This window comes from Rutidosis leptorrhynchoides, chromosome 1, assembly GCF_046630445.1.
Source record: "Rutidosis leptorrhynchoides isolate AG116_Rl617_1_P2 chromosome 1, CSIRO_AGI_Rlap_v1, whole genome shotgun sequence".
Classification (NCBI taxonomy): Eukaryota; Viridiplantae; Streptophyta; class Magnoliopsida; order Asterales; family Asteraceae; genus Rutidosis; species Rutidosis leptorrhynchoides.
In genome coordinates this window covers 293,550,260-293,573,985 of record NC_092333.1, presented here as the reverse complement: position 1 = coordinate 293,573,985, position 23,726 = coordinate 293,550,260, and the positions used below count along the sequence as shown (strand labels likewise).

At 33.4% G+C, this 23,726-nt stretch overlaps 1 protein-coding gene across 1 annotated transcript; it reads left to right on the top strand.

Moving 5' to 3' along the window:
- The first annotated feature begins 12,334 nt into the window (after positions 1 to 12,334).
- Positions 12,335 to 13,391, top strand: LOC139898524 (uncharacterized). The gene is made up of 2 exons (XM_071881280.1): positions 12,335 to 13,034; positions 13,312 to 13,391. Exons 1-2 carry the CDS (start codon positions 12,335 to 12,337, stop codon positions 13,389 to 13,391), a joined length of 780 nt encoding a protein of 259 aa, XP_071737381.1.
- The last annotated feature ends 10,335 nt before the right edge of the window (positions 13,392 to 23,726 follow it).

Below are 23,726 nucleotides of genomic sequence, written 5' to 3'. Positions count from 1 at the left end.
ATTGTAAGCATTTTTGTTAAGTAGAAGTATTTTGATAAGTGTATTGAAGTCTTTCAAAAGTGTATAAATACATATTAAAACACTACATGTATATACATTTTAACTGAGTCGTTAAGTCATCGTTAGTCGTTACATGTAAGTGTTGTTTTGAAACCTTTAGGTTAACGATCTTGTTAAATATTGTTAACCCAATGTTTATAATATCAAATGAGATTTTAAATTATTATATTATCATGATATTATCATGTATGAATATCTCTTAATATGATATATATACATTAAATGTCTTTACAACGATAATCGTTACATATATGTCTCGTTTAAAAATCATTAAGTTAGTAGTCTTGTTTTTACATATGTAGTTCATTGTTAATATACTTAATGATATGTTTACTTATCATAGTATCATGTTAACTATATATATATCCATATATATGTCATCATATAGTTTTTACAAGTTTTAACGTTCGTGAATCACCGGTCAACTTGGGTGGTCAATTGTCTATATGAAACATATTTCAATTAATCAAGTCTTAACAAGTTTGATTGCTTAACATGTTGGAAACATTTAATCATGTAAATATCAATCTCAATTAATATATATAAACATGGAAAAGTTCGGGTCACTACAGTACCTACCCGTTAAATAAATTTCGTCCCGAAATTTTAAGCTGTTGAAGGTGTTGACGAATCTTCTGGAAATAGATGCGGGTATTTCTTCTTCATCTGATCTTCACGCTCCCAGGTGAACTCGGGTCCTCTACGAGCATTCCATCGAACCTTAACAATTGGTATCTTGTTTTGCTTAAGTCTTTTAACCTCACGATCCATTATTTCGACGGGTTCTTCGATGAATTGAAGTTTTTCGTTGATTTGGATTTCATCTAACGGAATAGTGAGATCTTCTTTAGAAAAACATTTCTTTAAATTCGAGACGTGGAAAGTGTTATGTACAGCTGCAAGTTGTTGAGGTAACTCTAGTCGGTAAGCTACTGGTCCGATACGATTAATAATCTTGAATGGTCCAATATACCTTGGATTTAATTTCCCTCGTTTACCAAATCGAACAACGCCTTTCCAAGGTGCAACTTTAAGCATGACCATCTCTCCAATTTCAAATTCTATATCTTTTCTTTTAATGTCAGCGTAGCTCTTTTGTCGACTTTGGGCGGTTTTCAACCGTTGTTGAATTTGGATGATCTTCTCGGTAGTTTCTTGTATAATCTCCGGACCCGTAATCCGTCTATCCCCCACTTCACTCCAACAAATCGGAGACCTGCACTTTCTACCATAAAGTGCTTCAAACGGCGCCATCTCAATGCTTGAATGGTAGATGTTGTTGTAGGAAAATTCTGCTAACGGTAGATGTCGATCCCAACTGTTTCTAAAATCAATAACACATGCTCGTAGCATGTCTTCAAGCGTTTGTATCGTCCTTTCGCTCTGCCCATCAGTTTGTGGATGATAGGCAGTACTCATGTCTAGACGAGTTCCTAATGCTTGCTGTAATGTCTGCCAGAATCTTGAAATAAATCTGCCATCCCTATCAGAGATAATAGAGATTGGTATTCCATGTCTGGAGATGACTTCCTTCAAATACAGTCGTGCTAACTTCTCCATCTTGTCATCTTCTCTTATTGGCAAGAAGTGTGCTGATTTGGTGAGACGGTCAACTATTACCCAAATAGTATCAAAACCACTTGCAGTCCTTGGCAATTTAGTGATGAAATCCATGGTAATGTTTTCCCATTTCCATTCCGGGATTTCGGGTTGTTGAAGTAGACCTGATGGTTTCTGATGCTCAGCTTTGACCTTAGAACACGTCAAACATTCTCCTACGTATTTAGCAACATCGGCTTTCATACCCGGCCACCAAAAATGTTTCTTGAGATCCTTGTACATCTTCCCCGTTCCAGGATGTATTGAGTATCTGGTTTTATGAGCTTCTCTAAGTACCATTTCTCTCATATCTCCAAATTTTGGTACCCAAATCCTTTCAGCCCTATACCGGGTTCCGTCTTCCCGAATATTAAGATGCTTCTCCGATCCTTTGGGTATTTCATCCTTTAAATTTCCCTCTTTTAAAACTCCTTGTTGCGCCTCCTTTATTTGAGTAGTAATGTTATTATGAATCATTATATTCATAGATTTTACTCGAATGGGTTCTCTGTCCTTCCTGCTCAAGGCATCGGCTACCACATTTGCCTTTCCCGGGTGGTAACGAATCTCAAAATCGTAATCATTCAATAATTCAATCCACCTACGCTGCCTCATATTCAGTTGTTTCTGATTAAATATGTGTTGAAGACTTTTGTGGTCGGTATATATAATACTTTTGACCCCATATAAGTAGTGCCTCCAAGTCTTTAATGCAAAAACAACCGCGCCTAATTCCAAATCATGCGTCGTATAATTTTGTTCGTGAATCTTCAATTGTCTAGACGCATAAGCAATCACCTTCGTTCGTTGCATTAATACACAACCGAGACCTTGCTTTGATGCATCACAATAAATCACAAAATCATCATTCCCTTCAGGCAATGACAATATAGGTGCCGTAGTTAGCTTTTTCTTCAATAACTGAAACGCTTTCTCTTGTTCATCATTCCATTCAAATTTCTTCCCTTTATGCGTTAATGCAGTCAAGGGTTTTGCTATTCTGGAAAAGTCTTGGATGAACCTTCTGTAGTAACCAGCTAGTCCTAAAAACTGGCGTATGTGTTTCGGAGTTTTCGGGGTTTCCCACTTTTCAACAGTTTCTATCTTTGCGGGATCCACCTTAATACCTTCTTTGTTCACTATGTGACCGAGGAATTGAACTTCTTCCAACCAAAATGCACACTTTGAAAACTTAGCGTACAATTCTTCCTTCCTCAATACTTCTAACACCTTTCTCAAATGTTCACCGTGTTCTTGGTCATTCTTTGAGTAAATAAGTATGTCATCAATGAAAACAATGACAAACTTATCAAGGTATGGTCCACACACTCGGTTCATAAGGTCCATGAACACAGCTGGTGCATTAGTTAAACCAAACGGCATGACCATAAACTCGTAATGACCGTAACGTGTTCTGAAAGCAGTCTTTGGAATATCATCTTCTTTCACCCGCATTTGATGATACCCGGAACGTAAGTCAATCTTTGAATAAACAGACGAGCCTTGTAGTTGATCAAATAAGTCATCGATTCTCGGTAGTGGGTAGCGGTTCTTGATGGTAAGTTTGTTCAACTCTCGGTAGTCGATACACAACCTGAATGTACCATCTTTCTTCTTGACAAACAAAACAGGAGCTCCCCACGGTGATGTGCTTGGTCGAATGAAACCACGCTCTAAAAGTTCTTGTAATTGGCTTTGTAGTTCTTTCATCTCGCTGGGTGCGAGTCTGTAAGGAGCACGAGCTATTGGTGCAGCTCCTGGTACAAGATCTATTTGAAATTCAACGGATCGATGTGGGGGTAATCCCGGTAATTCTTTCGGAAATACATCAGGAAATTCTTTTGCGACGGGAACATCATTGATGCTCTTTTCTTCAGTTTGTACTTTCTCGACGTGTGCTAGAACAGCATAGCAACCTTTTCTTATTAGTTTTTGTGCCTTCAAATTACTAATAAGATGTAGCTTCGTGTTGCCCTTTTCTCCGTACACCATTAAGGGTTTTCCTTTTTCTCGTATAATGCGAATTGCATTTTTGTAACAAACGATCTCCGCTTTCACTTCTTTCAACCAGTCCATACCGATTATCACATCAAAACTCCCTAACTCTACTGGTATCAAATCAATCTTAAATGTTTCGCTAACCAGTTTAATTTCTCGATTCCGACATATATTATCTGCTGAAATTAATTTACCATTTGCTAATTCGAGTAAAAATTTACTATCCAAAGGCGTCAATGGACAACTTAATTTAGCACAAAAATCTCTACTCATATAGCTTCTATCCGCACCCGAATCAAATAAAACGTAAGCAGATTTATTGTCAATAAGAAACGTACCCGTAACAAGCTCCGGGTCTTCCTGTGCCTCTGCCGCATTAATATTGAAAACTCTTCCACGGCCTTGTCCATTCGTGTTCTCCTGGTTGGGGCAATTTCTAATAATGTGGCCCGGTTTTCCACATTTATAACAAACTACATTGGCATAATTTGCTCCGACACTACTTGCTCCGCCATTACTCGTTCCGACACCATTTGTTCCTTTCGTTCTATTAACCCCTGGTCCGTAGACCTCACACTTCGCCGCGCTATGACCATTTCTTTTACACTTGTTGAAAAATTTGGTGCAGAACCCCGAGTGATTCTTTTCACACCTTTGGCATAGCTGCTTCTGATTGTTGTTGTTGTTGCGGTTATTATTGTTGTTGGGATGATTGTTGTAGTTGCTGTTGTTGTTGTTGTTGTTGTTGTTATTGGGCCGTTTGTTGTAGTTGCGATTGTTGGGATAATTGTTGCGATTATTGTTGTAATTGCTGTTGTTGTTGTATTGGTGATTCTTATCACCGTTTTCCTCCCACTTTCTTTTGACTTGCTTCACATTGGCCTCTTCAGCAGTCTGTTCTTTAATTCTTTCTTCAATTTGGTTCACGAGTTTGTGAGCCATTCTACATGCCTGTTGTATGGAGGCGGGCTCGTGTGAACTTATATCTTCTTGGATTCTTTCCGGTAATCCTTTCACAAACACGTCGATCTTCTCTTCCTCATCTTTGAATGCTCCCGGACACAATAGGCACAATTCTGTGAATCGTCTTTCGTACGTGGTAATATCAAATCCTTGGGTTCGTAACCCTCTAAGTTCTGTCTTGAGCTTATTGACCTCGGTTCTGGGACGGTACTTCTCGTTCATCAAGTGCTTGAATGCTGACCACGGTAGTGCGTACGCATCGTCTTGTCCCACTTGCTCTAGATAGGTATTCCACCATGTTAACGCAGAACCTGTGAAGGTATGCGTAGCGTACTTTACTTTGTCCTCTTCAGTACACTTACTTATGGCAAACACCGATTCGACCTTCTCGGTCCACCATTTCAATCCGATCGGTCCTTCGGTTCCATCAAATTCCAAAGGTTTGCAGGCAGTGAATTCTTTGTAGGTGCATCCTACACGATTTCCTGTACTGCTAGATCCAAGGTTATTGTTGGTATGTAGCGCAGCCTGTACTGCGGCTATGTTTGAAGCTAGAAAAGTACGGAATTCCTCTTCATTCATATTCACGGTGTGTCGAGTAGTCGGTGCCATTTCCTTCAAAATAGTTAAATGGAACAAGTTAATCATACAGAATATTAAGAGTAGTTAATAGTATTTCGTAGCATAATATGAACTCATTTATAAAATCTTTTTCTTCATATTAGCGTTTTATAAGTTTAAATTCGGGTAGTACCTACCCGTTAAGTTCATACTTAGTAGCTAATATACAATTCAACTACTACAATTCTATATGAAAAACTGATTATAATAATATTTCGCGTTCAAACTTTTATACAATATTTTACAAACTTACAATACCGCTTATTTTACATAAAGCATGAAATATAGCACACAATAACTTTGATACAAGATAGTTGTGAAGATAATTCTAGCTAGTACACAAGTCGTTCAGCAAAGGCAATAAAGACACGTAATTCATACGTCCAGAAACAAGTCATGCATTCTGGTTTTACTAGGACTACTTCCCATCCTTGGTCTTGTGCAACATAACCGTTATGGCCGTTGATAAGACAGCGTGTTGTAACATCATCAAAGGGACGAGGGTTACGTAATGTCCAACAGTCCCGTAATAATCTAAAAACCTCATTTCTTACCCCAATTACCGACTCCGTCACTTGTGGAAACGTTTTGTTTAATAGTTGTAGCCCGATGTTCTTGTTCTCACTTTGGTGAGAAGCGAACATTACTAATCCGTAAGCATAACATGCTTCTTTATGTTGCATGTTAGCCGCTTTTTCTAAATCACGAAGTCCAATATTCGGATATATTGAGTCAAAATAATTTCTTAACCCGTTGCGTAAAATAGCATTTGGGTTCCCCGCAATATATGCGTCAAAGTAAACACATCGTAACTTATGGGTTTCCCAATGTGATATCCCCCATCTTTCAAACGAAAGTCTCTTATAAACCAAGACATTCTTGGAACGTTCTTCGAATGTCTTACAAACTGATCTCGCCTTAAATAGTTGTGCTGAGGAATTCTAGCCGACTCTAGACAAGATTTCATCAATCATGTCTCCGGGTAGGTCTCTTAAAATATTGGGTTGTCTATCCATTTTGTGTTTTTAAACTGTAAAATAGACAAGAGTTAGATTCATAAAAAAATACTTATTAATACAAGCAATTTTTACATATATCATAAAGCATAAGAACACTATATTACATATATTACACCACACGAATACAACTATCTTATTCCGACTCGCTCGTTTCTTCTTCTTCGGTTTTGGTTCGTTTTGCCAAGTTTCTAGGGATATATGATGTTCCCCTAATACGAGCCGTCGTTGTCCACATTGGTTTAGAAAAACCTGGTGGTTTAGAGGTTCCCGGGTCATTGTTACAACTTAAGGACTTCGGGCGTTGACGATACATATAAAGTTCATCGGGGTTGGAATTAGATTTCTCTATTTTTATGCCCTTTCCATTATTATTTTCTTTTGCCTTTTTAAATTCAGTTGGGGTAATTTCTATAACATCATCGGAATTCTCGTCGGAATCCGATTCATCGGAGAATTGGTAATCCTCCCAATATTTTGCTTCCTTGGCGGAAACACCATTGACCATAATTAACCTTGGTCGGTTGGTTGAGGATTTTCTTTTACTTAACCGTTTTACTATTTCCCCCACCGGTTCTATTTCTTCATCCGGTTCCGATTCTTCTTCCGGTTCCGATTCTTCTTCCGGTTCCGACTCTTCTTCCGGTTCCTCTTCGGGAACTTGTGAATCAGTCCACGAATCATTCCAATTTACATTTGACTCTTCATTATTATTAGGTGAGTCAATGGGACTTGTTCTAGAGGTAGACATCTATCACATAATATCAAACGCGTTAAGAGATTAATATATCACATAATATTCACATGTTAAAAATATATAGTTACCAACAAAATTTGTTAAGCAATCATTTTTCAAGTAAACACGGTCGAAGTCCAGACTCACTAATGCATCCTAACAAACTCGATAAGACACACTAATGAAAAATTCTGGTTCTCTAAGACCAACGCTCGGATACCAACTGAAATGTCCCGTTCTTATTGATTAAAAACGTTCCATATTAATTGATTTCGTTGCGAGGTTTTGACCTCTATATGAGACGTTTTTCAAAGACTGCATTCGTTTTTAAAACAAACCATAACCTTTATTTCATAAATAAAGGTTTAAAAAGCTTTACGTAGATTATCAAATAATGATAATCTAAAATATCCTGTTTACACACGACCATTACATAATGGTTTACAATACAAATATGTTACATCGAAATCAGTTTCTTGAATGCAGTTTTTACACAATATCATACAAACATGGACTCCAAATCTTGTCCTTATTTTAGTATGCAACAGCGGAAGCTCTTAATATTCAACTGAGAATAAACATGCTTTAAACGTCAACAAAAATGTTGGTGAGTTATAGGTTTAACCTATATAGATCAAATCGTAACAATAGACCACAAGATTTCATATTTCAATACACATCCCATACATAGAGATAAAAATCATTCATATGGTGAACACCTGGTAACCGACATTAACAAGATGCATATATATAAGAATATCCCCATCATTCCGGGACACCCTTCGGATATGATATAAATTTCGAAGTACTAAAGCATCCGGTACTTTGGATGGGGTTTGTTAGGCCCAATAGATCTATCTTTAGGATTCGCGTCAATTAGGGTGTCTGTTCCCTAATTCTTAGATTACCAGACTTAATAAAAAGGGGCATATTCGATTTCGATAATTCAACCATAGAATGTAGTTTCACGTACTTGTGTCTATTTTGTAAATCATTTATAAAACCTGCATGTATTCTCATCCCAAAAATATTAGATTTTAAAAGTGGGACTATAACTCACTTTCACAGATTTTTACTTCGTCGGGAAGTAAGACTTGGCCACTGGTTGATTCACGAACCTATAACAATATATACATATATATCAAAGTATGTTCAAAATATATTTACAACACTTTTAATATATTTTGATGTTTTAAGTTTATTAAGTCAGCTGTCCTCGTTAGTAACCTACAACTAGTTGTCCAGAGTTAGATGTACAGAAATAAATCGATAAATATTATCTTGAATCAATCCACGACCCAGTGTATACGTATCTCAGTATTGATCACAACTCAAACTATATATATTTTGGAATCAACCTCAACCCTGTATAGCTAACTCCAACATTCACATATAGAGTGTCTATGGTTGTTCCGAAATATATATAGATGTGTCGACATGATAGGTCGAAACATTGTATACGTGTCTATGGTATCTCAAGATTACATAATATATAATACAAGTTGATTAAGTTATGGTTGGAATAGATTTGTTACCAATTTTCACGTAGCTAAAATGAGAAAAATTATCCAATCTTGTTTTACCCATAACTTCTTCATTTTAAATCCGTTTTGAGTGAATCAAATTGCTATGGTTTCATATTGAACTCTATTTTATGAATCTAAACAAAAAAAGTATAGGTTTCTAGTCAGAAAAATAAGTTACAAGTCGTTTTTGTAAAGGTAGTCATTTCAGTCGAAAGAACGACGTCTAGATGACCATTTTAGAAAACATACTTCCACTTTGAGTTTAACCATAATTTTTGGATATAGTTTCATGTTCATAATAAAAATCATTTTCTCAGAATAACAACTTTAAAATCAAAGTTTATCATAGTTTTTAATTAACTAACCCAAAACAGCCCGCGGTGTTACTACGACGGCGTAAATCCGGTTTTACGGTGTTTTTCGTGTTTCCAGGTTTTAAATCATTAATTTAGCATATCATATAGATATAGAACATGTGTTTAGTTGATTTTAAAAGTCAAGTTAGAAGGATTAACTTTTGTTTGCGAACAAGTTTAGAATTAACTAAACTATGTTCTAGTGATTACAAGTTTAAACCTTCGAATAAGATAGCGTTATATGTATGAATCGAATGATGTTATGAACATCATTACTACCTTAAGTTCCTTGGATAAACCTACTGGAAAAGAGAAAAATGGATCTAGCTTCAATGGATCCTTGGATGGCTCGAAGTTCTTGAAGCAGAATCATGACACGAAAACAAGTTCAAGTAAGATCATCACTTGAAATAAGATTGTTATAGTTATAGAAATTGAACCAAAGTTTGAATATGATTATTACCTTGTATTAGAATGATAACCTACTGTAAGAAACAAAGATTTCTTGAGGTTGGATGATCACCTTACAAGATTGGAAGTGAGCTAGCAAACTTGAAAGTATTCTTGATTTTTATGAAACTAGAACTTTTGGAATTTATGAAGAACACTTAGAACTTGAAGATAGAACTTGAGAGAGATCAATTAGATGAAGAAAATTGAAGAATGAAAGTGTTTGTAGGTGTTTTTGGTCGTTGGTGTATGGATTAGATATAAAGGATATGTAATTTTGTTTTCATGTAAATAAGTCATGAATGATTACTCATATTTTTGTAATTTTATGAGATATTTCATGCTAGTTGCCAAATGATGGTTCCCACATGTGTTAGGTGACTCACATGGGCTGCTAAGAGCTGATCATTGGAGTGTATATACCAATAGTACATACATCTAAAAGCTGTGTATTGTACGAGTACGAATACGGGTGCATACGAGTAGAATTGTTGATGAAACTGAACGAGGATGTAATTGTAAGCATTTTTGTTAAGTAGAAGTATTTTGATAAGTGTATTGAAGTCTTTCAAAAGTGTATAAATACATATTAAAACACTACATGTATATACATTTTAACTGAGTCGTTAAGTCATCGTTAGTCGTTACATGTAAGTGTTGTTTTGAAACCTTTAGGTTAACGATCTTGTTAAATGTTGTTAACCCAATGTTTATAATATCAAATGAGATTTTAAATTATTATATTATCATGATATTATCATGTATGAATATCTCTTAATATGATATATATACATTAAATGTCTTTACAACGATAATCGTTACATATATGTCTCGTTTAAAAATCATTAAGTTAGTAGTCTTGTTTTTACATATGTAGTTCATTGTTAATATACTTAATGATATGTTTACTTATCATAGTATCATGTTAACTATATATATATCCATATATATGTCATCATATAGTTTTTACAAGTTTTAACGTTCGTGAATCACCGGTCAACTTGGGTGGTCAATTGTCTATATGAAACATATTTCAATTAATCAAGTCTTAACAAGTTTGATTGCTTAACATGTTGGAAACATTTAATCATGTAAATATCAATCTCAATTAATATATATAAACATGGAAAAGTTCGGGTCACTACAATTTATGTCAAGATGTCTACCATTACCTTTAGCTATGTGCATATGTCATCATCATAATACTTATTGTTATAGGTTAAAGTTAGTATAGTCATTAAGCATAATCTCATGTTAACCCACATTCTCCCCAACATAATTTATTATCTGTATTAAAAATGAATTTCATTGTGGTTGAGTGGTATATGCGCCCCATAGTATCCTCATTGAGCTGGGTTCGACTTAGTCAAAGTTTTTTGGGTCCTTTTTTTATAAGTCTCTTTTTTCCTTTTAAAATCTTTTTATTTTTTCTTTTAGTTAGATTATGTTTGTGTTTTATTAAATTCATAAAAAAAAATTATATTGTCTTTTTGATTTTTTCCTTGAAATATTCTTTTACATTTTTTACTTTTAATTATATTTATATAAATAGACAGTATATATTATAAAAAAAGTTAATATTGTTTTTATCCAATCAATTAGTATTTGTATCATTAAATATTTATAGATACATTTTAAAATAACGTACGTAATCACATGCATTAACTATTATACAGTCTTTTATATGTGTATTGTAATTATTAAAATAGTGTTTATTTAGTTCTTTATTTAAAAATGATTCCTCTATAATTTCTTTCTGTTTTAAATATATTTATACTTTTTACGTATTCTAAGATGAACTATGTACTTTTAAGTTAGCTTTTGTTGAGACCAAACATATATATCAAAAAATTCGTTAACATACCTTATTACAACGAATGAGATGTCTGCAACAACATGCGGAGAACTCGTTTGTGTTACTAATCACGATTCCAATAATTATATAAGAGAAACACCCTTAAATTAAAATAAAAACTAACCTACTTTTTGGTCAATTTCAAGTCTCGTTGTTAAAATAAATGTACACTCTTACGCCTGAAACTGTTTTCTATCACTCTCTTATTGCATGATTAATGTTTTTTTGTAGGTTAATGTTAATTGTTGAGAAAATGATTGTTGTTGCATTCTTTTAGAGACTAGAGGACTATTTTTGACACTTCTTTATACCTGGAGCTCAAGGTGTTTTGATGTAGCTTTTTGGAGGGTTCCTATTGTCATTCTTTAATTTATATATCCCTTTTTAGGGTTGGAACAGAAAAAACACACATACGATTCATCATTCTATTCTCTCTCTGATTTTTGGTGAATTTAGGGTTTTCATGCAATTTTATCATCTTGTTGATCTTTTGTAATGGTTCGATTAGTGTTTCTATCTCTAATCATATTGTTAGAGATTGTAGTTTGAGTGTGCTTTTCTTGTCTCTGTTTCTACGATTGTAATCATACAGTATTGATTGGCGATTTGTTAATTTTGTTGATTTGTTGATTGTATTCTGGTTATATTTATTGTTTCTAACATGGTATCAGAGCGTTAGGTCGATTTAAGATTGGTTTATCGCTATTCTTTCAATCAATTATTGGAAGATCTGGTGTATTCTTGGTGAAACCCCAATTCTCAAAATTCGGGTTTGGTTTCTATCGATTTGGCTATTTTTTGAGTTTTCTTTCTTTCGCTGATGTTCGTGTTCTTTACTACTCAAGATTTATATCTTGAAAGGGGAGTCTCGAACTTATTCATTGTTTTCTTTACTTTTTCCCAATATTGACCGAATCTCAGTGCCCAACTCTTGATCTGCGTTCTTGAAATGTATGAATACCTTATCAAGCGCTTGGTTAATTCTTGACCTGTTCTTTATATCATATACTTATTCTTTATCCCTACAGGTTGCTTGGATAGTAGCCAATCGTTAAGAGGTTGTTTTTCTATCCTTTACAGGGTTCTGTTGCTTCTGTTATTATAGTTTTTTTCTTTGTTTTTGTGTTTTGTGTTCTATCTGATTTCTTGTTACAATGGGTGATGAAACTGCTGATAATGCTATTACTTTGATTAGTAAAATTGATTTTGGTGATCCTCTATATCTGCATGCTAGTGACACCACTAATACACCTTTAATATCTATCAAATTGAAAGGGACTGAGAATTATAATATATGGAGTCGTGGCATGCTTCTTGCTTTGTCTACTAAAAATAAAGTTGGTATTGTTGAGGTTACTTGTTTAAAACAAACTGATAATCATGTTCTTGCTTCTCATTGGGATAGATGTAATTCTGTGGTGTTATCTTGGATATTAAATTCTATATCTGAAGAGTTATATTCTGGTCAAATCTTTTCTGCTACTGCTTCCGTTGTTTGGACTGAATTAAAGGAAACTTATGATAAAGTTGATGGTTCTATAATCTTTAATTTACATCATAAAATCAACTCTTTGAAACAAAATGGTTATAGTCTTTATGAATATTATCATAAACTTATTACCTTATGGAAACAATATGACGAAATAGTTAAATTACCTACTTGTACTTGCAATGCTGCAACTAAGTTTCAGTCACATAATAAAGTATTGAAGTTAATGCAAATTCTCATGGGCTTAGATGAAACTTACATGTCTATCAGAAGTAATCTGTTACTTAGAGATCCTTTACCGTATGTTAAATCTGCTTTTGCTATCTTATCTAGAGAAGAATTTCACAAGAGTGTTTCAGGGGTTGGTACTTAAAAAATCAAAATTCTGTTTTTGTGGCTCAAACTAACAATAATACTTGGATAAACAAAAGTACTAATACTGGTAATTTTAGAAGCGGAAGAGGATTTAATAAAGGTCCAAATCTTAATCTTAAATGTACAAAATGTAATCAGATTTGACATATTGTTGACATATGTTATGAGATTATTTAATACCTTAATAATTATAAAAACCTTTTAGTGGGGGTTCATATAAGTTTTTTAGTTCTAATAACTCTATGTCTAGTTGTCCTTCTTTAACAGATTCTCTTGTTGGTCCTTCTACCTCTACTTCTTCTTCTGCCACTGTTAACTCTTCTCCTATGACTTTATCCAATGATTAAATGATGAAGCTGTTAAGAATTTTAAATGGAATAAAATCGGGCATACTGTTGACAGATGTTTTGAGATTATTGAATACCCTAATAATTATAAAAAAACCTTTTAGTGGTTCAAATAAGTTTTTTAGTTCTAATAACTCTATGTCTAGTTGTCCTTCTGTAACATATTCTCTTGTTGGTCCTCCTACATCTACTTCTTCTTCTGCCATTGTTAACTCTTCTCCTATGACTTTATCCAATGATCAAATGATGAAGCTGTTAAGCATTTTAAATGATAACGATTCTCAAGGTTTTGAATCTGTGTTTAATATGTCAGGTAAAATTAAAAACAATAATGTGTTCTTTAATAACAATTATCATAAATTTTTTAATTTTCACTCAAGTGAAAATATTAGTCAAGGTTGGATTATTGATTCTGGTGCTAGTCAACATATGACTGTTTCTGGAAAAGGTCTTATTAATATTGTTGATGTAACTCATTTAATTTACATATTACTCATCAAAATGGAACCAAGGCTAAAGTTAATAAAGTTGATGATTTAAAATTAAATAAAAATATTATTTTAACTGATGTTCTCATTGTTCCTAGTTATTGTGTTAGCTTATTTTCTGTTACTAAACTTGTTTAAGATAATAAGATGATTATTGTTTTGGATGCTTATAAATGTTATATTCAGGATTTGAAAACAAGAGTTACCCTGGGGACTGGTAGTGTGAATGGTGGTTTATATTTGTTTGATTCTTATGAAGGTGATTGTCTTATGTGCAATTCTGTGTTTGCTTACAATTTTGAATCTGTTTTACTCTGGCATAATAGGTTAGGACATCCTTCTAATCCCGTGTTAAACATTCCTAAGTCAAAACTGAATTTTGAGGAAAATATTGATGACTTTCCTTGTGAAATTTGTTTAAAAGCTAAATATGCTATGAATCCTTTCCCTATAAGTAACCACATTACCTAAGAATTAGGTGAATTAATTCACATGGATTTGTGGGGTCCTTATAGAGTCACTAGTAGAGAAAGGTATAAATATTTTCTAACTATTGTTGATGATTTCTCTTGGGCTGTGTGGGTCTATTTGTTAAATTCTAAAGATGAGGTGTTTTATAATTTTACTTGCTATGTAAATTTATTGATAAATCAATTTGATAAAAGAGTGAAAATGATTAGAACAAATAATGGAACTGAATTTGTAAACAATCAAATGAAAGATTTTTAAATAAAAATGGAATTTTACATCAAACTATAATTGCTCATACACTTCAACAAAATGGTCTTGTAGAAAGGAAACATAGACACCTTTTAAATGTGGCTAGGTCTCTTTTGTTTTAGGGGGAATACCCTTTATATCTTTGGTCTGAATGCATATTAATTGCCACCTATTTGATTAACAGGATACCCACTAAGGTGTTTGTAGGCTCGTCTCCATTCAAGAAAATTTATGGTTTTGAATTATCTCTCTCCCATATCAGGAATTTTGGTTGTCTTGTTTTTTCAAAAATTTTGAATGAGTCTGATAAGTTTAAACCTAAGTCTGAAAAATGTATCTTACTTGGTTTTTCTTCTAATAAAAAAGATTATAAATTGTGGAGTCTTGAAAATAAAAATATTTTGTATTCTAGAGATGTTAAGTTTTTTGAAAACATTTTTCCATTCAAACATTCTTTAGAAAGTTCTAAACCTGGTTCTGAAAATGTTTAAATTCTAGGAAATATGTAACAGGTTTCTCTATTTTCTTTTGTAATTCTTTGGTTTCTTGGAAAAGTAAAAAACAAGTCACTATATCCAGATCTTCTACTGAGTTTGAATATAGGGCAATGACTTCTACTAAATGTGAAATAATATGGATTTTAAAAATCTAAAAGATCTTAATGTTACAAATCTTTTACATGTGTTAATCTTTTTTGTGACAATAAATCAACTATTCAAATAACAGCTAATCCTGTTTTCATGAAAGATCTAAACATTTTGAAATTAATTGACATATTGTTAGAGAAAAATGTAATTTTGGTGTCATTAAGATTGTCAATATCCAATTTGAAGAATAAATAGCTGATATATTTACTAAAGGGTTGGATATTGGATAACATTCTTATTTGTGCAACAAACTTGGTTTAATTGACTTGTTTCAGGCTTAGATTGAGGGGGAATTTTAAAATAAATGTACAATCTTAAGCCTGAAACTATTTTATATCACTCTCTTAGTGCATGATTAGTATTTTTTTTTTTTGCAGGTTAATGTTGATTGTTGATAAAAAGGATTGTTGCTGCATTCTTTTGGAGACTAGAGGACTATTTTTGACACTTCTTTATACTTGGAGCTCAAGGTGTTTTGCTATAGCTTCTTGGAGGGTTCCGATCGTCATTATTTAATTATATATATATATATATATATATATATATATATATATATATATATATATATATATATATATATATATATATATCCCTTTTTACGGTTGAAACTGAAAAAACACACACGATTCATCATTCTATTCTTTCTCTGATTTTGGGCGATTTTAGGGTTTTCATACAATTTCATAATCTTGTTGATCTTGTGATCTGTTTCGATTAGTGTTTCTATCTCTAATCAAATTGTTAGAGATTGTTTGAGTGTTTCTTATCTCTGTTTCTACGATTGTAATCATACAGTATTGGTTGGTGATTTGTTAATCTTAGTGATTTGTTGATTGTATTCTTAGATTTATTGTTTCTGACACTCGTTGTATTCACAATCCATTTCCTCGCACAAATTTTACAATTTGTATACAACACATAAATTTTGGTTATACAATTCATGGTTTTTATCTGATAACTCAAAATAAATAATTCGTAATATAGAATTCAGTTCTAAACAAGTAAATATCGAAATAAATCGGTACCGTATCGTAATCGGTACCAGTATCGTTTCAATAATCGGTATCGGTTATACTAACGTGTACGGTTTTCGATTCCTATTAGACTCTTTTTAACCATAGCAGTGACATAGATTCAATTGGGTGGGTTTTTAACTCTGACGTGACAATGAAGTTAAATAGTGGTGATTGTTAAATTTGAGCAAGTGAAAAGATTTTGGATGATGTGGTAAAATAAGAATGAATGTTTGTATAAAATACATAAATTAACAATATATAATAACTAATGATGGAATCTGATTGGCTGAAAAATTCTTACGCTTCTTTTTTTTCCCGTCAGATTTGTGACTGACGCCCCTTCAACGTCACGGGTGATATCAGTGTCAGGGGTGTCAGATGATCATATACATAGCATTGTATATGTATATTTTATTGGCTAAAGGCCAAAGGCAAAACTACGTGAATTATAAGGCAAAGCTATGAAATGTTCGCTGAAAATAAGTACAGCGGTTATGTTTTTGCATTAATGCAAGACCGCGGTTTAATCAGCTGAGTTTCCGCGGATAGTTAAGTAATTCGCAAACCGCGGATATCTCGAATGCTTTAAATAGGGAGCTAGGCCTCTCATTTATAGGTTGTTGATTCTCTGCCATTTTGCCCAAGCCTTTGTAATTTCCACTTGTGATCTTGCCCAAGGGATTTTTACACCGCGTAAAGGTGAATTATGCTAATTAACAATCAAGACCGGCTCGGGGTGGTTGATCACTTGATAGTTAAAGTAAAAGACGATCATCGGGGCCCAAAATAATCATCAAACATTCCATCCTCCATTATAATCTTATTGCACTCAATCCGCAATTAAGTAACATCATTAATTAAGGATTGATCCTGAGTAGTGCGGAAATTTAAAAGTTGTAATAAGATGCTAAGGCAAAATTCATCAATGAATGATATAATGATGCGAATATGATAGTTATGTTTATGTTTCGAATCTTGTAATGCGAAATAATAATGAATAAAGCAAAGTTAATTTCAGTGTTAGTAATTGTTTCTTTGCAAAGCGAAAACACTGCGTGTGGCCACGCGTAGTGCTTATTTTGCAGAATACAATTATTTGCCTTTTATAACACTAAGTTAATGTTTTCTCTGCGGATGCTTTAAGTAAGGTGGCATGATTTTCGCTAAGCATAGCCTGCTTAAATGTTATGAAAATGCAAAAATGTATTGCGGAATAAGTTGATTAAAACCAGGTGATGAAATTGCCCACTTGTGTTAATTTGAAAATAATTGCGAAAGGATAAAATTTCCTAAGTGTCTGATCTTGCCAACACTTAGATGCTTCGCAATGCTAAAATTTGCCTAAGGATCGATGTGTTGGACTTAGAAGATTCATAATGTTAAAAGATTGTTTCGCATAAAGTACGCTTTGTTATGTGCACAATAGCGAATGTGGAAATTGCAATGGACAAGTCTGAATTATGGATAAATGTTAAAGTAAAGCGCTATATAAATAAAAGAAGTTGCAACTGCGAATTGTAAATAAGTGATTGATATTCAGAGCAAACGCGTCGCGAATAATTACATTAAAACGCAATTTAAGATTGCGAGCATACATCAAAAAATAGCTAACATAAACTTAAAGCTCTAATGCTTTAATATCTGCGAACGAAACGCCTTTACGCTGACTGAGCTCCTCCAAGGAAGGAATGCTCACCTTCTCAACCTCCTTCTTCACCTTTTCAAGTGCTTCGCGAGCATCATCTGTGGCTCATATTTCATTCGCCATGTCAGAAGGTAGGGGTTGAGAAAGGTCGCCAAGATTGCATAAAAGGTCATGCCATTCGCAGCGTGTTGCAAGTTTTGCAGCTTGGGCATACGCCTGAAATTTCTCAGTAACAGGTTTTGAATCCATTACTTTGTCCGCGAACTTGGGTAAATACTTGACAAGCTGAGCGAACTCATGTTCCGCAGTGTTCGCCTTTCTATTAAGCCTGGCAATCTCTTCCGTTGCCTTTTTAAGTTTTGCTTCAGCTCTTTGCGCTCTTTTCTCCTGAGCATTGGCAGCCTTCACTGCCTCATCATATTCATCCGACATTTCGATGAATCGCTCCACGCTGTCAACAGTAAGACAAAGAGCATTATAACAATTGTACAATCGCTGTCTTGCAGCTTCGGGGTATGATAAACTGCGATATTTATCCTTTGTCTCCTTGGGGAGAAATTTATAGAGCCTGCGGTATACTTTGTTGGCCTGTTCTGCGGCCGCGGTTTCATCTGCATCAGCTTCTTCTTCTCCCTCTTGGTTAGACGCTTGGTGGGGCTTCAGCAGATGACTCTGAAAGAACAACTATAACAAGATAAATAAATATAGCAAATTTATGCGAAAGTAAAAAATGTGTAATCAATTAATATTGCGGAATAACAATTGCTTACTCGTTTCTTGCTCAGAAAGAGAGCGTAATCGTTTTCTGCGTGGAGTGGTAGCACCCTCCACAACTTTTCTCTTGCCACGGTCCTCGCCACTGGTAATATAAAGCGTGTTGATGATGGGCTCATTAATAAGAATAATCTCCCCGTCGCCATTCTTTAGGCGACGAGCAGGGCAGATCCTGCTAAAATCAGGTGACCTCATGATAAGGTCAAGAGCAATCTCTGCGAAAATGAAAAGTATATAGTATTATGTAAAGCAAAAATATATTGCAAAAGGTATGAGCAGTATTATATGATAAATTTAAGCGAAATACCATTTTTTGCCTGATCAACTAAAAGCGCGTCATAATAGTTCCAAGGCCATTGAATTGAAACTCTGTCAATGTACAGCGGTACATTCGAATAGGCCCGCAGAATTAGACCTGCGTTTTTGAGTGTCTTGAGAATCTTATTCTCAAGATCATCAAGTACGGGTTTCTCATTAAGATTGGGATCAAGTTTGGTACCTCATGCTCTGGGTATGTCGATGTCCGCATAGGCGGTGTCGTTGATGTAAAAGAACGAACCGCGCCAGTTGCCTATTGAGTCCTTAGGCGAAACCATTGTGCCCAGCTTGCTACGGAATCAAAACCATCCCACATCATATAAAATCAGACTGTTACATGTGCGAAATACGTTTAACAGCGATTGTTTGTTGTTGGCGTGACAGTACATCTCGAACAGAACAATTTTATTTACCGCATTCGGATGGAGCTGCGCCATGGCAATCTTATAGTATTCGCAGACACTACGAAAAAATGTGGTAAGAGGAAATCGAAGGTTGCCTTGAGAGATGGCAGCCTCGTACACGGTGATCATCCCGTTAGGGGGAGTGTCAGCTCGCTCCTCAGGTAAGGGTACGGTAGGCACAAATTGCGCAAGTGGCGGATACCACTCTTGTAGGGTTTGGAGTTTTGTTTCCGTCATATAGGAAACATAACCCCCCGGAGTATGCATAGATGAAGAAGAAGCCATTAGGTAATAAGAAAGCTAAATCGGATGTTGAATTGATGAAATTGAAGGTTGGATTGGTTAATTGCAAAGTACGATTGTGGTTGGCAGAATACAATTGAATGCGTAATTGGGAGAGAAAGGCGTAAAGTTTTTATGCGGAATAACCAGCTATTTATAATTGGAATTAGGGCGAGCAAGTTGAACAGGTAATCATTGCATTTAAACGGCTGAAATTACCGCAACGAGTAAACGGTAAATTTCTAGCCGTTACAGCGTGCTGATTTGTCAGATTGGCGAAAGTTACCGTTGTAATTACGTGTTGAGCTTAATAAAAACAACGGTAATAAATGGGCGGTAAAAAATATAAAATATTGTTTGCGAAATATTTTACGAAGCACTTCTTTATTTTTAGAGTTTATCATGATGCATTTGCTTCTCGAAAATGTATCATAATAAACTGGGGGGACTTGATCATATACATAGTATTGTATATGTATATTTTATTGGCTAAAGGCCAAAGGCAAAACTACGCGAATTATAAGGCAAAGCTATGAAATGTTCGCTGAAAATAAGTACAGCGGTTATGTTTTCGCGTTAATGCAAGACCGCGGTTTAATCCGCTGAGTTTCCGCGGATAGTTAAGTAATTCGCAAACCGCGGATATCTCGAATGCTATAAATAGGGAGCTAGGCCTCCCATTTATAGGTTGTTGATTCTCTGCCATTTTGCCCAAGCCTTTGTAATTTTCACTTGTGATCTTGCCCAATGGATTTTTACACCGCGCAAAGGTGAATTATGCTAATTAACAATCAATACCGGGTCGGGGTGGTTGATCACTTGATAGTTAAAGTGAAAGACGATCATCAGGGCCCAAAATAATCATCAAACATTCCATCATCCATTATAATCTTACTGCACTCAATCCTCAATTAAGTAACATCATTAATTAAGGATTGATCATCAGACCGCTGCCACCTTGAATTCCACATCATCTCATGCCCATTTCTCACGCTGGGTTAATACCGGCATTATTTTTAACATTACTTTTTTTCGCCCATTTCTCACTTCGTGTACCAGTGCCGTAACCATCCCTATTTAATTGAAATGTTTTGCTTATAATTTAAGTCATATAATAATTGTAATAATTAAGAGTTGGTAAGTAATTTGTTACACAATATTGCCCTTGTTAATTTACACTTTGTCTCACAGTTCTATTTTAGAGCGAAAAAAATTAAACGGAAATAAATTAAGTTTTTTGTGTTCTTGAATTCTAACAAGAAAAAAGGAAAGAAAGAAGACTAATTATTTTAATCTAGTTTCGTTAAAAACATTTATTTCATTTGAATTCTTTTCTTTCATTTTTTTTCTTGATAATAGTCGGGTAATGGTTATCTTCCGGCAACTTTGGTTCGTATAAAATGTTCGTCATACTTGATACTTGAAATAAAATGTAACGAGTTTTGTGGGTTCGCACGTTGCGACGGGATAGTTTCGTTCAAGATGTTATAAAACATAGCGAGTTATAATTGGTAAAAAACTAACACCTGTATTTTTCTCTATACAATATACATTGTTTCAGTAGTAGAAATGATGTGTGCATGTCGTTATATAATCATTTTGCGGCAATAAGTGGTTCCACAATATACATTATACAATGTTTTGGTAGTTGATAATTGGAATACCCATATCTAGAATTGATACAAATCAATTGTCAAATTAAAAGTAATACAGTATTTGTCCCATATTTGTAGTTCGTAATTTCTTTTTGTATTGTAAAAAGTAAAATGGTAAAGTTAATATGAAAAAGTGTGATAGTGATATTTTTTAAATGGTTTATAAAAATTGAGACGGAGAATTAAAAATTACATACTCTTAAACAAGGTTGGAGAACTTGAATTTCGGGCAGATCTCGTTTGAACATTTTTTGGCAGATCTCGGAATCTCAAAAAAATCTTGGACGTTACTTACATTGACCTTTTAGTGAATTTAGTATAAATTAATATATATATATATATATATATATATATATATATATATATATATATATATATATATATATATATAGGGAGTTGATATTTCCAAATTAAATTTTGATAGATCCACACATATTTTATGTTATCTTCCAAAAATACCCTTCACTGTATTCTATCAAAAAATTTGTATAATACATAATTTAAGGGTATTTTAGTACAGTTATGTGGATTTATCAAAAAGTAATTTGGAAATATCACTCCCCATATATATATATATATATATATATATATATATATATATATATATATATATATATATATATATATATATATATATATATATATATATATAGTTATATACTCCTACGTTTTTACGAGATTTTACAAAAAAAATTTGATAAATGAGTGAGAAATCCGAGAAATCACGAGATTTTACGAGAAAATTCGAGAAATAAGCAAGAAAATGCGAGAAATCGTGGCTTTAACCAAGTTTGATCCCGTTGACCGGAAAATCTTGGGAGATAAACATCTCGTCTCGATTGCTTTCTGAAAACGAGATCTCGGGGAGAAATAAGAAGATTTACAACACTACTCTTAAATAGTTAAAAACTCATGATAAAGTTTAAAATAAAATAAAATAAAATAAGATGAAAACGTCGATTACGAACGAATAATACCCTAAACGATAATTTTGATGTTCACTTTTTAATATATATAAACATAAAACAATAAACAATCAAATAAATAAATATACAATAAAACAGATAGAATTGATATGTACTCCGTATAATGTATATGTATGTATGTTATGTAGTGAAAACCAAGGTTGCAAAATTTCCTATTCGGGAATTAATCGGTCGAAATTTTGAAAGGAGTAATCAACAATTCGGAGATTAATCGGATTGTACTTTACACATTTAAATATTAATTTTAAAAATTATATATGAAAATATAGATGAAAACCATAAATATAAACATAAACTTAAATGTAATTATTTAAAATTGTTCATTTTGTTCAAAAACTATAAGTTCTTGTTTAAAATAATGTTAAAATGTTAACCAGCTTTGACTTTGATTGCCAAATTGAGTTTTGACCTATCAATCAACTTTGACCGATTAAATAAACGAATTTTAGAAAATTGGAACGGATTGCTTTTAAAAATGATTAATCGGGGATTAATCGGAAAGTAATCGAGTTTTTTACAATATTGGTTAAAACCATTAGCCAATCATGTTGTCGAATGACTAACATAACCTTTTCATTATTATAAAGCGCATGTCAATAATCCTTGTGTCAACTTCTCAATTAAACAGAAATAAATTTGCATACGTGTTATTTACTCAATTAAACTTGATTAAATAATATTACGTGTCGTATTTTATATGTCAATTAATTAAGGGAATAAATCTTACTTACAACATAAATAAATCTTTTATATAAAGCAAAAAAAATATATATTAATTTTCGTTAATAAAAAATCAATTTTTGTGGAATAAATTAAAAATTCCATTTAAACACTCCAAATTTCCATTATAAATATATGTCTTATATTTTTATTATATTATTTTTTGATTACTTATATATTTTATATACATGTCACTGTAAATAAACATATTTTTTGTTTAGTTATATATAACTAGTAAGAGTCCGGGAAGTGCGTTGCTGTTCGTAATGGAATAAAATGAATAACATTGGCTGCTTCGGAATAAAATAGAGATAATAACATTGGCGCTGTATATTAAAAGCATAATGGTGTTATACAAAATATATTGTTCCAAGTATATACAGACATTAGGTGAATACGTTTGGGTTACATACTAAGATTGTATTCCGTAGGTTGTCATTGTGTGTTCGATTGGTTCCTGAAACCAAAGAATGATATTAAGACAATAGGTGTAATAAATTTGAGAGTTGACTTACTATAATGGGAACACAATTTTTAGGCTTATGACGGTGTGACCTATTAACATGTACAACCCATTTAGAGAGTTTCCATTTAGACATGTTATAATGCAAACGTAACCCTAATTGACCCATTTCCATTAAACTATGTCATAATTTTCCCCATTATCCATCTTAAGTCAG

What these genes read in the sequence shown, in the direction of transcription:
- LOC139898524 (XM_071881280.1), top strand. Translation starts at nt 12,335, where the DNA reads ATGGGTGATGAAACTGCTGATAATGCTATTACTTTGATTAGTAAAATT. An exon ending in CAAGAGTGTTTCAGGGGTTG is followed by an intron (nt 13,035 to 13,311) that starts GTACTTAAAAAA and finishes CTTCTTTAACAG; the next exon opens with ATTCTCTTGTTGGTCCTTCT.